Genomic DNA, 14,283 nt, shown 5'->3' with positions numbered 1-14,283 from the left:
GCAGTGGACTAGATAAAGGACTGGATCTTATGGCGGAGAAAAAAAAGAAATAAATACAAATCACAATTCACAGCACAAGGGAGAACAACGCGTGGACCTCACAGATCAGAGGCAGCAGGATAGCTGTACCAGCAAATGGTTTCTGCTTTACCGAAAATGAGGAACAAGGAAATTTTAATTCAGGCCCACTAACAAAAGGCCTAAAGAGTGAGAAATCACTAGAGTTCCTTTTCATTACCTCAGACAAATTGGATTATTGACCTTATCTTCTTCTTCTCCCTTTCCCTCAACATCCCCAAGCACAAGCCCCTGGAGTATCCAGTGGCAATATTATGTGACCAGTCATCTCCTGCAGTAGCAAAAAACTCTGATAAAGATGCTGCAACTTGGGGTATGTGGTGTGGAATATGAAATTTGGACCAAAGGACGACAGCATGGGAAAGGAGGAAAATAAATTAAGCCTGACACATGCTATTTTTCTGACATGAGGCTGTGGCACATGAGGAGCTGGGGGTGGGGGCACCCAGCTCACTAAAGCAGGGAGTGCATGATGCTTAATTCCCACGTGGAGTATTTTATTTTTTTTCTGTCAGCGCTGACAAATAAATAGAAAGGCCTCCTGATGTCCATGCAGATTACAAAACCGCTTCACTTAAATTATCTGTGTTTCAGGGAAACGTTATGTTAGGCAGTATCAGATGAATAGCACCATGGGCTCCGTGACAGAGGTGCCATGGACCAGGGCATCGCTTCCACCACGTGCATGAGGCAGTGCTCACGCGAATCTGAAGGATGAATGGGAAATCCCCAGCTTGGTCTATCACGGGAAAGGGCAACTGAATGCATCAGAGGAAACAGATGCTCTTGCATATGAGGATCAGAGATGGGACACTGAGCTCATCTACTCTGGCCTCATCCATGGCACAGATTATTTGCCCTGTCCCTAGATATGTTTAACTGAACTACCATAATGTGGCAGGGAAGACAACTGCTCCTCAGGAACAGATGAATAACGGCTGGAGAAAACTCTGCCCCTTTACATGCATCACACAGCCAAAGCCATATGGCACAGCTTCTCGCAAAGCCTGGGTCCCCGGTGTAAGGAAAGCCACACTCTCGTCACAGCGTACATGTAAATTACAGCCTCTACTATGGACCACGGCATTTTGTGTGATTTACATAGACTGCTGACAGGTTTTTTGGGAAGGAAAAAGGACTTTAGTTTTTGCCAATGCAAACAACCGGCCAGACCATGCTTTGGTTGTGCACAGATACAGAGGAGAGTAAGGCGAGATCCAGCTCCCAAAACATACTTAAATTGGCTTTGAGAGGTAAGGATTTACATGCCAGTTGCATTAGCTGATAAAGAATATCATCCGTTTCCACTCACTGGGGACAACCTCCCTTCCCTCCACCATTCTCCCTTGGGCTGCAAAACCAGACTACCCACAAGTCAGGGCTCATTCCAGAGCTGGGGCCAGCCCATTGTGCCTGGCTGCTGAGGAAGTGGCAATATATTTTAAAATACTGCACTTCAAAAGATAGATACCAGTATGTTAAAAATACTCCTCAAAAGCAAGGATGTGGAAATCCAAGCAAAACTTCTCCTTCTGTTGTGGACAGTGAAGCAGCAGCATGTATTAACAAACAAACAAAGTTGAGGGGGGGAGAAACAAAATCCCCCGCAAAATTTGCCAACTGTTTTACCGAGAGTAGAGCACTGAGCTGCCCATTAAAAGGAATGCCATTTCTATATGCTTGAAATCATCTGTATAGAGCAATACATCACAGTTCCTCTGCTCAGATGGGAAAAGTCAGAGCTCTACGAGGAACCAGCAGTAGCCCAAAGCAAAATAACAGTTATGCAATTCCTACCCAGGCACCCGCGTACAGCCCTCTTGCCTGCACGCCGATGAGATTCTGTTCGCTTTGAATTTGCATGTCTTCTTTAACATGAAAAAGGCAGCTTGTCTCTATTTAAAATATGCGCTAGCTATTCAGTATCTCAAAAAGTGCAGACCATTTAATTAAGTACCTAAATCTAAATTTAGCAGGTCTAATTTAGTTGCTCAAGTTCAAATACGTGGACTCTGATGCACCTACAATACATATGCTCAGATACGTGCAAGTGCCAATGAAAACTTTTGGGGAGGTTGAAAGCTGGGAACTCAGTCTGTTACATTCTCTATTTTCTTTCCCTTTCCTAGTAATAGCATGTCAAATTGTTAATCAAGATTTTGGTTCTCCATCTAATGCTTCTCCCCTGTCATAATTGCTGTCTAAAATCATGACTGCATCATAAACGATACTGCAGTGCTTTGCATTATACATTTATGTTAAGTTATTATCAATACAACTTATATACAGGGCATTAACTATGTAATATATATTTATTATTCCTCTGTACAGAAATTCTATTGATTTCTTTCCCATCAAGAGCACAGTACTTGAATGCAAACTACTAGGTTTACAAAGGGATTACACAAAATCTTTCTTACTCTACCTTAAAACCCCACTTTTCTTCTTGTATCTTAGTAGATATTTCAGTCAGTGAGAGTCTCTCACCCCATTAAATACTGGCAGAGAAAGATAAAAAAAAAATAATAATCTTTCATTTTGCCCAAAAAAATATGAAGAGCAAACACCCACTGAGCCTCCAACACAAAAAACTGTGCTTAACTTTATTAACATTTAAGTATGTATCTTAAGTTAAGCATATATTGTAGCACTTCAGGTGACTTACATGTGCTTAAATCTCATAAAGGTTAAGCACAAGCTTAAGTGCTTTTCTGAATCAAAGGCTCTCCCAGGTAGACCTCTGCAAGACCAGACAGTATTGTCTTCTGACACCATCTGTACTCCTACCCTGTTGGAGGCAACTGTCCAACCTGAGGAGCAGCGAAGGCAAGTGAGTACCAGCCTCTTGGGCAGCCCAGTCTGTCCACATTAACCAAAACTCCCCTGAAATTCCCCATTTTGAACTCAAGGCCTCACCTTTCAGGCCCCAAAGACCTGCTCAATCTGCATATCGCAACGGTTTTGTCTGCCTCTTGAGTTCTCAAAAAGCCTAGTAAGCTGTTCTTGTCTCCAAACAACAGTAGTACTACTAATAATAAAAATAAATGATAGGAGAGTGCAAGCATTGAAAGGTGCCACAAAAATGTTATCTGGATGGTTAGGGGAAGCCAAGCACTAGCCCACAAGAGCAGCTCAGGTGAGGCTTCCCTGCAGGAGCGGTCATGCATTGAGCTGCAAAAGCACACCCTAGCATCAGGATCACTAGTTAATGAGTGTCCCTTCTGGGATTTGCTAATTCCGGGTTTCCCAGGCCACCAGCATCATGCCCAGCCACTTGCAAAGGGGGTATGAGATCCCCAGGAAGCTGCTGGCATTGTCCACCTGCGAGCACTTCTAACAAAAGGCCATCTAAAAACTCACCTTAAAGGTTTCTGACATGTTGCACATGTGTGCACATGCGAACACACACACACGCGCCAACAAACGACACTCACCATCTCGCCCCTTGCCAAGAACAAGGCAATTTCCAGACCTTTGTGCTGTTTTTAAGAACCAGAGGCTGGAAATTCAGGTCAAGGAAGCATCATGCTTGCCAGAAACACAGTATCACCAGAATTTGGGGAGCAGGAAGAGAACCAAACCAACGAAGCCCGCCTTTCCCCTCCCCAGCCTCCTGTTACCCCACGAATGAAAAGGGAAGAGAGAAGAGTTGTCAGGTAATATCAACATCAGACGCCACAGGCAGTCATCAGATTTTCTTTCAGCTGCTTACCAGTGTGGCTCCTTTTATGTACCATTAGCACATTGGGCCCAATGCAAACCATGCCACAGACGTCACATTTCAGTTTACCATTCGGAAGCCGGATTCCTCCCTCGCTCGATAGCTCCTGGATCTTTCTGTTATCCGCCATCTCGTTACTCTCAGTGAGGGGGTCTTCCAGGCTGCTTCCTTCATCATGAGCCCTGATCTCATCTTCCTGACTCAGGGGCTTCCTGTCACATTCCTCATCACTTTGCATTTCTAGCTTTACTGAATTTGCTGGAAAAAAAAATAATTAAAAAAGTTTATTTTCTAAGTTCCCAATCACTAATATAATGATAAATTTCTACTGTTATCAATATGAAAGCACAGCCTTGAAGCTCAAACCAACGTTAAGGGCCTCATGGTGGTGATGGCAACCCAAGTTACAACTGCATATTTCTTCAAGGCCTTGTTTTGGGGGATTATTTTTTTTAATTCCTAATTTCTATCCCTATTTTACAGCTTAGAAACTAAGGCACGGTGTGACCCAGAGACCTAGCAGAAGTTGCAGAGATGCAGCAGGCTTAAGAACTGACCTCCTGCTTCTCAGCTTGAAACGCAGCAGCTCCCTTCCTTTCAAGGAGCCCAAGTCACAGGAACAAAGGACGTAGCAAGCTGCTTCTACCAGGTCTTTCCTGCCTAGTGCACCGAGATGCAGGGTTTCCAAAGACAGGACGCTCACTGCCACAGCTCGTGGAAACAAGCACCCTTTGCAGGCAGGACTGTTCAAAATGCAGGGACCTAGTGAAGCCGGGCTTATGGGCTGTGTCGGTAATCTCCAAATCACCCTGCCTGCATGGGCAGGTTTCCTGACAGAGGGGAGACCAACCTTTAGGATAAGCCTCCAGTGCTTTTTTGCTACCAACTTCTGATTCACATAAAATGGGACACTGCCAAGGCAAACAGGTCTGAAGTCAGACCTGCGCTGCTGGCTTATTTATATTTGCAAGTGAAATAAGCACAGCTGAAGATCTTTCATATCTGCCTGATCAGACTGATTTCTGTGATTCTCAGGTCACAGGACAAACCTCCTCGAACTGTCAAGAGCTTGTGGGATCAGCAAATCTTTGAAGAAAATGAATGCATCACGCATTTTCCCATAGGGGTGTCAGTGTGCAGGAGTGTTTTAATTAGCGGACACCCCTATTTCAATGCCTCAGTGGTTGCTCAAAAGCGCCAGAAGGCCTGCCCCAGAGTCAGTCTCCATCCACACTGCCAACCAGAAGGCAAGCCCACGTGCCTACTTCCCTAAGCCCTGATCCTGCTGAGGGGTTTAGAAAGGAGGTGATTCAGCCTTCATATCTAAGCAGTCTCTGACCTCTGTACTAAGGCCGTTAGCACGAGCGTCAGTGACAGCAGTGGACCCAGAGTGCAAATGCATGCCTTGGGAATGGCCAGCGCCTCCGAACCCCGGCCAGGTGTGCTCCAGCACAGCCACCCACGGGGCCCTGTCTGGGAGCCCAATGAGAGAGTTATGAGTAGATGTGTCTGATCACTGTGAGGCACCCCAGTTTCAAACCGCTGGCCTGGAAGTGTCAGAAGACCAAAGCCTACTGCCTGAGACTTCCTCCTCCATCCTCCTTTCTCCTCCTTCCCCAGAATTTATAGTTAGGGAAAACACACAGTTCAGAGACTGATGTTGATACTGCAACTCTAAATCTCTGCTGTTACTCCTAGGGAAAGCTTAATGAACAGGGTAAAGGCACCAGAGACCAAACAACAGTAAGACGTTGCTTTTTAATCATAACATTGTTGAAACACATCTTCCACTATTCATCAAGGCACTAATGGGAGCTAAGGAATAAAAGTACTATTATGGCAAAACCCATCGAAAGCAAGGACGCAGCTGGATCAGATCACAGCAGACTAGTATCAGCACAGGGACCTGTCATGAAAACAGCCTGTAACTACAAAATATTTGAGTGCATCATTTATAAAAGGGAATTGATACTTTTGTTACTGCAGAAATGCATTTATTGTTTAAAAAAAAAAATAAAAAAGGAAAAAACAGCACAAAGCTCAACCACCACCCAGCCCCAGTCAGTGCCTGGGGGCAGCAGGCATCTGGGATGGCCTGGGATGACCGCCCCCACCTATACCCAGCGTGATGGAAGAGCGCAGTCCCCCAGGGATGGCGCTCTGCTCCATAGTGCCAACCCTGGTACCAACAGCACACACAGGGAAACACGCAGATGAAAGTAACCTCTTGCACCCCAAACCTGGCCGTGAAAGAGACACTCCAAACTTCATGTAATTGCAAATCACCTCCCCAGGGACAAGAGATATTTTTCTTAATAGCTTCATCTGCGAGGCCACTGCTACCTCTGCGTGGGGAGGAGGAAAGGCAGAAACAGGTCAACAAGTGAGTGTTTGCAGGGGGGCAGCGAGGGGGCCAGAAGCAAGAGAAGTGATGGGAAGCCATCTGACACTTGTGCAGCGCCCAGGGTACAGCAGGTGGCACAGCAGTTGTCAGCCTCCTGACCAAGGGGAGGACATACCCTTGGTGCAGGGACTGAGCAGAGGAGACGATGAGTGGGAGCTCTGGCACTCGGTGGGCTGGCAGGGAGAAAGCTGAGGTCCTAGTCCCACCTCCCCATGGAATACACACGCTGGTGATTTATGGACAGCCCACTTTCAGAGCTAAGGTGTCGTAGTTCCCTCAAATAATAGCAGCCTTTTGGGGTATTCAGCAAGCCTGAGAAGTAAGCCCGAGTAAACGCTTTTCTGTCTTCAGGAGCAGGATCTAATACACTTGGCCACACAAGCAGCTACGGAGGAGCCAGAAACAGTGCCCTGCACTCCTCACCTAAAACCCTGGGTCTCTGCCACAAGCCTGAGCGCTCCACTCACACAGTAATGCACAAAATAACCAAAAGCCGCGTACCAGTTGTGTGTGTTTATATGTACTCACGAGAGAGAGAAAGCCTTGTATCTTACATGTCTTCTTACATATATAATTTTTTGTCTCTATTTCTCTGACACGGAATAATAAACACTTGACTGCAGTAAGTGCTGAGCACCACTGCTTCCCATTCAAGTCTGTGGACTACTGCCTGCCCAGCACATATGAAAGCAAGGCTGCAAGAGCTTACAAACTGGAAGATCATTTACTTTATCTTGCCCTAGTGTTTCCTTCTGCTGAATGATGGCTTTCATCCAACAGGATAAACAGCACAACGAAACGGAGTGAGCTGTTTGCTGAAAGGCAACCTCCCCAAATGCACAGTGCTCCGCAACTCCTGCAAACGTAGCTCACAAAGCCCAAGTAATTCATATTGCATCTTTCACAATATCCCAGCTATTCTGCAGAGTTGTGCAGGCTGTTTACTCTTCTTCCTGTGAGGGAAGGTGAAGGTGACTTCACACACACACACACACACAGATCACCATCATCGCTGTTTTCAGAAACCCTGTGCTAGTTCTGTTGCTGCAGGAAGGTTTCCTTCAGCTGGGACTAGTCGCAGGTCTCCAGGGAAGGGAGCACTGGTGCAGCAGGGATCTCCTCAGCTTGTTGTGAGGGTTTTGCTAATCAGGTCATCTCCACTGCCTTACATCATACTGGTCCATATATTAGGCTTGCGTGGAAGCTTGCATACAAGCAGGTGCTTAAATTGCATATAGTTTGTTTTCTCTGTTCTGAGCCAGCCTTTGAAACTACAATCATTTAGTGGCACTGTCTTTGTTTCCATCTACAGCCACAAACTCCGAGAGCATAATGAACTGTGCTGCAAAGAAAAAAGAAATATTCACGGGATGTTTATGGCTATCCTGCATCATATACAAGTCTCCACATAAAATTTCACCCTGGGTTCCCTTGCCTTTCTTCATGCTTGCTAAAAGTGGCAGGCTTTCTCATTCTTTGGCAAAGCAAAGCATAAATAAGTAAATGGGAAAAAAAATTAAGTTTTTGGCACTTTTCCTAAAAATCACAGCAAAAGAGATAGCAGGGATAAACTGTAAACCGGATCCCTGCAAAAGCATGAACTTGAAGTCAGACCATTTCCCTCCAGTTAATACAAGTTCCTTCCACTTTTTCCCGGTCCAGCTCAACACTTCGTGGGAAAAAAGACAAGTAGCCACAAAAGTTTCTACCTATGAACACAAAGCTAACGGCACATATTCACCAGACCACACAGCAATTTTATTTTTTTTTTTTTTCTCCTTCAGAGCACCAACCAGCTGATCCTGAATCACACTTGATGCTGAGTGGCCAAATTTAATACAATTATTATTAATGTCTCATAAGTGCTAATTAAATTGCAATTCTCTGTTAAACAGCATTTTGGCAAGTTTTCAGTACCAAAATAGTTCCTTCACCCACAAATTAGGGTCGCTACAACAAACCAGAAGTTGGAAGATCCACCTAAGAAAAACATTCCTAGTATTTCATCCTCTGTCATGGAAATTTGTCTCCCTCAAAAGCGAGATCTCAGAGGGGGAAAAACCCTCCTGTCTTGCTGAGAGATTGGATCCCCAGGTGGGGTGTAAATTAAAGCACTGTTCATCTGCTTTGTAAGTTAGCAAGCTAGAGTGCAATTCCCACTACAGAACAAAATTCCTTCTGTCCAACACATCAGGGAGTAAGCAGGACTATGCCACTCTGTCTCTTCCACTGTCTGCTGTCCTAGGTCGTTGCTTATTTTATCTGTGGCCTTGGAAAACCAGGCTCGCCACTGTCACCATGGGTTTGTGGTCTTCAGCTAGAGGTTAGCCTTTCCTGGCAGCGGCCATGCACCACCAGCCCCTTCCTGCTGCCTCCGGAGCAGCAGAAAAACCAAGCCTGACTCCTCAAGACCTCCCACGCCTCTTCCCCCATCCTTCTCCTCTCACCAGCAGGAAATGAAGCTCTGGCCCAGCTTCAGATAGTCATCCTTGAGGAGGCAAAATTAAAATCTGCTGCCCCCGAAGAGCCTTGGGGTGGCTCTGTGGGCGAACACAGTGAAGGACATTCGCAGCTAACGCGGACAAAATGCGTTCTATAACCAAGCTGGTCTTATAACTGGGGGCAGGGGATGCATTTGCTTTCTTGGGGTCTTCTGCAGATTCCCTGCCCAAAACGCAATATAATGCAATATTTGAAGCCTGGATAATGTGTCTGTTCTTACCCAAGAATGCAAAGAAATTCAGAAGTTGTTACTTCCCCCTGGAAAATGAGCCTAACTACCACAGCACAGTGACAGGCAGCTACCAGCACAACCTTCTGCACATTGTCTCATCAATGGTCAATGACACCATCTATTTTAATTATGAACTTCTAGGCAGTGGATTAATGACATTGCTAATTGGCAGCTAAAGACAAATAGAAAGTGACCCAGCTTCTCCCATGTTTTGAACCTGGGTACCAAGCTCGTACACATCACAAGACTCAAATGTGGAATATTTTATACTATTACATGCCCTGTTTCTATACTATTAAAAGCACTCAGTAATGGTGAGTGGAATACAGTTAATCTTAAGAGCTGAAATGGCAAACCAGTAAGTGTTTTGTAAAAGAAAAATTAAGATGGGGCAAGGGGGAGGGCATGGAGAACTCTTCTGTCTTGACACATCTTGAAATTCAAGGTAAGGAATGCCAAAAGCTGGAAACAAGGAGCCCTGACTCTTGTTCAGTCTAAGAGCACTCTGGTAGCAAGAAGGGTCCTTAAAGAGGGTGTTTACACCACTCCAGAAGTGTAGTGAGACTTTAATGCATATTTAAACATACTTTCCTCCTGGAATAGTATAAAGGGGTCTTAGTGAAAATAAAACTTCATCTTTGAGTTTCTTGTTGTTGGTAGAATTTGGCTTTTTAATTAATGAGGCTTTTCAAGTCCATTTTGGCTTAACTGTGAGCTATTAAATGTGTAAACAAGGGAGCACGGACAAATCTTCCCTTTTTCAAAAGGCATGCATACAAAGGGTGAGAACGCCAGCCGAGCAGCAGCAGAACCAGTCAAGGAATCTGCTCTGTTGTCACCTCATAGCCACAAAGTACTTGGCAAACAGGTTGACATTAAAAAGCAAATTAGCTAGAAATTATATTTAGTTGCTAAGAAATGTACAGGCCTCCCTTTCTCCTCGCGCTGCACTGGTGCAAAGCAGGTATCACTCCAAAGCTGCGTAGGTGTGATGCTGCGGAGTAAGGACAGTTGGGTCTGCTCAAGGCATTGGCAGCACATCTGCTGCTTTGGGGTTGATAACTGTGATCTTCAGGAGAAAGGAAGATGCCTCTTAAATGACACCTGTGGGCAATGCTACCCTAACAACACTGTAATGGAAAATGTTTCAGTTGGGGTTTAGAAAGGTGTATTTCAAGGGAGCCAGCTCTGCTCTCACAGTAGATTGAGGCTTTCTGGAGGCTTAGAGAGTTAAAAGAGGCTGTATCTGGATGGAACAAACGAGGGTGAGGGTGAACGTCACCTGCAAAGAACGGGGAATTACCCAACTCCTTTCTCCAGTCAAGTGACAACAGCCTCAGCGGGGCCTCTAACATTACATGTGGACATCCCCGATGCTGGGTGTCAAATTTGTTTATCATAAGCTGCCAAAGACTTGGCTTTTGGCCACTGAGCAAGTGCGAATCTTAGATGGTGACACCATGTTGTCACAGTGACCTCAGCAGGGTTATGTCCATTTGTAACAGTTAAATCAGTATTTTGTAAATAATAAAAAGGAGGAAGAAAATGAAAGATTCAGAAGCTTTTGTGCCGAGTCCTCTTCTGCATGCTACAAACGGGATTCTTCAAGCCTACATGGAGGTGGTTAATGCGCCAGAAATTCAGTGAGAAATGATCAGCTTATTTAGGCATCCTTAGAAATTTTTAGTTTTCAAATTGAAGAATCTCAGTTTAAGCCTGCTACCTCTGAAGTCAATTTAAACTCTCACGAAATGCAACAGAATACTTATTTCATATCTTCTGGAGGTGGTGTGTGCGGTAAGTGTAGACTAACAGGTTTGTTACACCCAAGTTTAGTTTAAATTAGGATGTGGTTGCATAGTTAAGCCAAGCTTCAGTCAGGTTTTAGCTGACACAAACTGTGGTTGACATCCTCTTGTTCCCCAACCCTTCCATATTTTATACCAGCACCAGTGCTCATGGAACTGTCTGGTAAACCAATCTGGTTGAAACTAACCTTCCTGAGAAAAATCAACTATCTTTAGCCGGATTTAGGCCCCTGACCAAGTGTACTGTGCTATCACAAGAAGCTGACATGGAGCAGCACCCTAGTTGTCTCTGCATGCTTTCAGTACCTACAGTTTTAAAATACCGGCCGGCTTCTCCCAACCCAGCTGTCCATGGCAAGACACAAGGAATGAACACTGCAGCAGTGAAACCTGTGGAACAACTTTTATGCTCAAATGGCTGTACAAGCTTATACAAATATTAAACTGAAAAGACCACAGTTACAGTCGGAAGGGCTCAGATTTAAGCACACAGCATCCCAGCAAGTGCAGCACTGAGACATGAAATTCTTTTCTATCACAGGACCAAAATCTGATGGTTTCAACTATTTCTGAGTCACATTCAGTGAGAACCCTGCCGAAGTCCAAAGGCTGAGACACTGAGTAAGGAGTACCCTGGCATAAGTAAGGATGGCGGTATCTAGACCAGAATTTGCCCCAGATGCCCAGCCTTTAGGCATGACTGTTTGCTCACCGCAAATTACCCATGCTGCATAACTCCATCTGGCAAGAGTAAGAACTCCTAATTGAATATATATGATTGTTCAGTGTCGCAAGATTCCTCTCCAGAAGGACCTCAGGCCAAATTTCACCCACAAATGCTTCTATGCAACTTGTACTTACACAAGTGAGAGTCATGTATTCATATCCCAGGGTAGGAAAAGTACTCCTGATGACCCACCCTCTCCCTCCTTCTTTGCCTATACTTACAAAATAATTATGGTGCAACAAGTATTGTGCTTAACATAATACAAAGTTTCTGCCGATGCCCTATAGGTGCAAGGAAGAGCTTCCTCACCCTCATGCCTCCTATCCATTTGCAATGTCAGAACCTAGCCCCAAAAGATGAGTGGAACACAGTTGTACTTGGCTTCTAGCTGCTGTCCCTTCTGCTGGTGCTTGTGGTAAGCCAGTTATGAGGCTTGAACTCATGGATTTTTCCCTAAGGTCAAATTAGGAACAATTGTTGGATTACCTGTTTATTCATTCTGTGAACTCATGGATTTTTCCCTAAGGTCAAATTAGGAACAATTGTTGGATTACCTGTTTATTCATTCTGTTTATTCATTCTGCTACTTTTTGGGCTGTTTTGATGGGGCGACAGAGAATAGGATTTTTGTCCCCCCTCTCCTTTTTCTGTTGCATGAAACATGCTTTTCTGGGCAAATGTCATCTAGCAAATTTTCCGCCTTTATACAACACCTGGTCAGCCCTTGTACACTCCTTGACTCTCTCCTGCTGCATACTCTAATCACTGGGACTTTCTGCCTTTGTCTTAATGACTTTACCCTTGTTACAGAGAGGCAGGTGATGTTGAGGGGGTGCTGTGGTGCGTAGCAGGTGTTCTCCAGGAACCCTTTTCATTGTAAACTTTTATTTCACAGTTACTGTGAACTGCAGGAGGCAGGGTTCGGTGATGTGGGTGGTCTTTCACAGCCCTTTCCCTTGCTGATCTAAAGCAAGTCTCTTACTGTCTGCAACATGTACATTAAATACTGTCAGTCTCCTACCACAGCTCTTTTTTACTTCAGGGTTATTTCTGATGCACACTGAAAAACAGAGAGAGGAGGAATGATAAAATCAGGCTCAGTCCTGCAGTGAAACACTGTCTCTCAAAACATTAAACCATGAACACCTTTTTATTTTTAAGAACCGTTAACATTCTAATAAGGGAGCAGAAGAAACATATATTCATTGAGCAGTGATACACCATTCACCTCTAAGTGGATTTTCTAAGAGGCTGCTGAGAGCTCTATATGGTACCAAAAACTAGAAGTTTGTAATGGAAAATGCTGACAAACTACAGCTATATATGGATCAACTCTTACAAACAAAAATAAAGTGATTTATAACATCCATTTAAAGTGACCAAAACCTCATTGCTCACTCATTGTCATCTCTTGCTTCTTAAGAAGTGCATGACTTTCTAAAATGCTTTCCAGTGTACGCAAAGAGTAGTAATTATAACAGTAATGATTATTTCATTTCTAAGGAACTTTCCGGTAGGGAACTACACTATATTTGAAAATACACTTGAAAAAGTCATTTGAAGCCAATGGAATGGCTTCTCTGGGTCTGGATCAGTTACTCTGCTTCATTTTCTGGCATTTTTACCACTGGAGACATTATTTTAAATAAGTAAAAGGCTTTCATTACAAAGTTACACCTTTGGATCATTCACAGCTTTCAGGAAAATATGTATTTATTTTCAATTATATAAACTCTAAATCGTTCTAATGCAACCTGACCTAGCAACGTCCCCCTCTAAAGGAGACGCCTACCCTGACTCATCAACCCATGGAAAATTATAAGATAATCACCTGCCACAAAAATATTTTGTCACTACATTATTAAAAAAAAAAAAAAAAAAAAAGAAAAAAAGAAAAAAAAGAGATTAACAACAAACCCCGATTCGTTTATTTATTTGAGTCAAAGCCTTGTCTGTACCCTTGGAGGCAGATGCCTGATGCAAAGCAATGGGCAGATCCCCAGGTACAGGACCATTTGCAGCCCTGGATCTCTTCAGTCTGAGTGTGGGAACTTCCCACCACCCGTTCAGTGTTGGATTCCACTGTGATTGAAAGAAAAAAAAAAAAACAAAACAAAACAGGGAAAGCAGTTTTGCCTAACCACAGTATGACTGCATAAAGTTGAAGGAAAGCTTAAAAGCCAGTGACTTTGTAAATGCTGAGTTCTGTCAGCATGGTGCTGCTTTTGGGCATGTATTTTTAGTTAAGACAGATGAAAAAGTGTATTTCCCCCCCCTCACCCCCCCCCCCTTTTTTCTTCTTTACTGATTTCAGATGGCCAATGGGGACGAGAATTTGGGGATGTGGGATCTAGACAGTCCTGCTCACAGTTCAGAGACCCCAGCAATATTGAATTCAGCACATTAAGGAAGGACTTAGAGCACAAAAAGTCACCTACATCTAAAGATGCACATGACAGGGCTACTCCAAGAACCAGACACTGACGGTGTGTTATAAGGATGGCAGAATCTGGTTTTGTCCCTTAACTTTTCCAAATTTAAAGGACAAAACTGTTTATTAAAGGAAAGAACTCTTTATAATAAATTTCCTCTTTCTGAATTCACTTCAAGAATCTAAATCTGTTTAAACCCCAAATTTAATATACTAAAAATGGGGGGAGAGTATCTCTATTGCCTCCTTCCCACAACTTAAAACACACCAGCTATTAAAACAGCAAGATATTAAATGACTATTCATTCTGATATTTTTTTTTAAAGCAGTGCTAGGCTTTCACCTGTATCATTATTATGTAGGCAGTGACAGATGGCAAT

General features: G+C 43.9%; 1 protein-coding gene across 12 annotated transcripts in view; it reads right to left on the bottom strand.

Annotated features, from left to right (window-relative positions):
* IKZF2 (IKAROS family zinc finger 2) overlaps positions 1-14,283 on the bottom strand; it is a 121,142-nt gene that overhangs the window by 54,186 nt on the left and 52,673 nt on the right. For 9 of the 12 annotated variants that reach the window (XM_055718619.1, XM_055718620.1, XM_055718615.1 and 6 more), the window contains one exon: positions 3,791-4,057. The exons of 1 other annotated variant lie outside the window; for it this stretch is intronic. In XM_055718619.1, coding sequence (XP_055574594.1) covers positions 3,791-4,057 — 267 coding nt within the window. The remainder of the gene's footprint in view (positions 1-3,790; positions 4,058-14,283) is intronic. 2 more of the 12 variants (XM_027808599.2, XM_027808600.2) reach the window with 1 other exon arrangement.

Source organism: Falco cherrug, chromosome 8 (assembly GCF_023634085.1).
Source record: "Falco cherrug isolate bFalChe1 chromosome 8, bFalChe1.pri, whole genome shotgun sequence".
Lineage (NCBI taxonomy): Eukaryota > Metazoa > Chordata > Aves > Falconiformes > Falconidae > Falco > Falco cherrug.
Note: the sequence above shows the minus strand (reverse complement) of the source record. Positions and strands in the feature narration are given on the sequence as shown.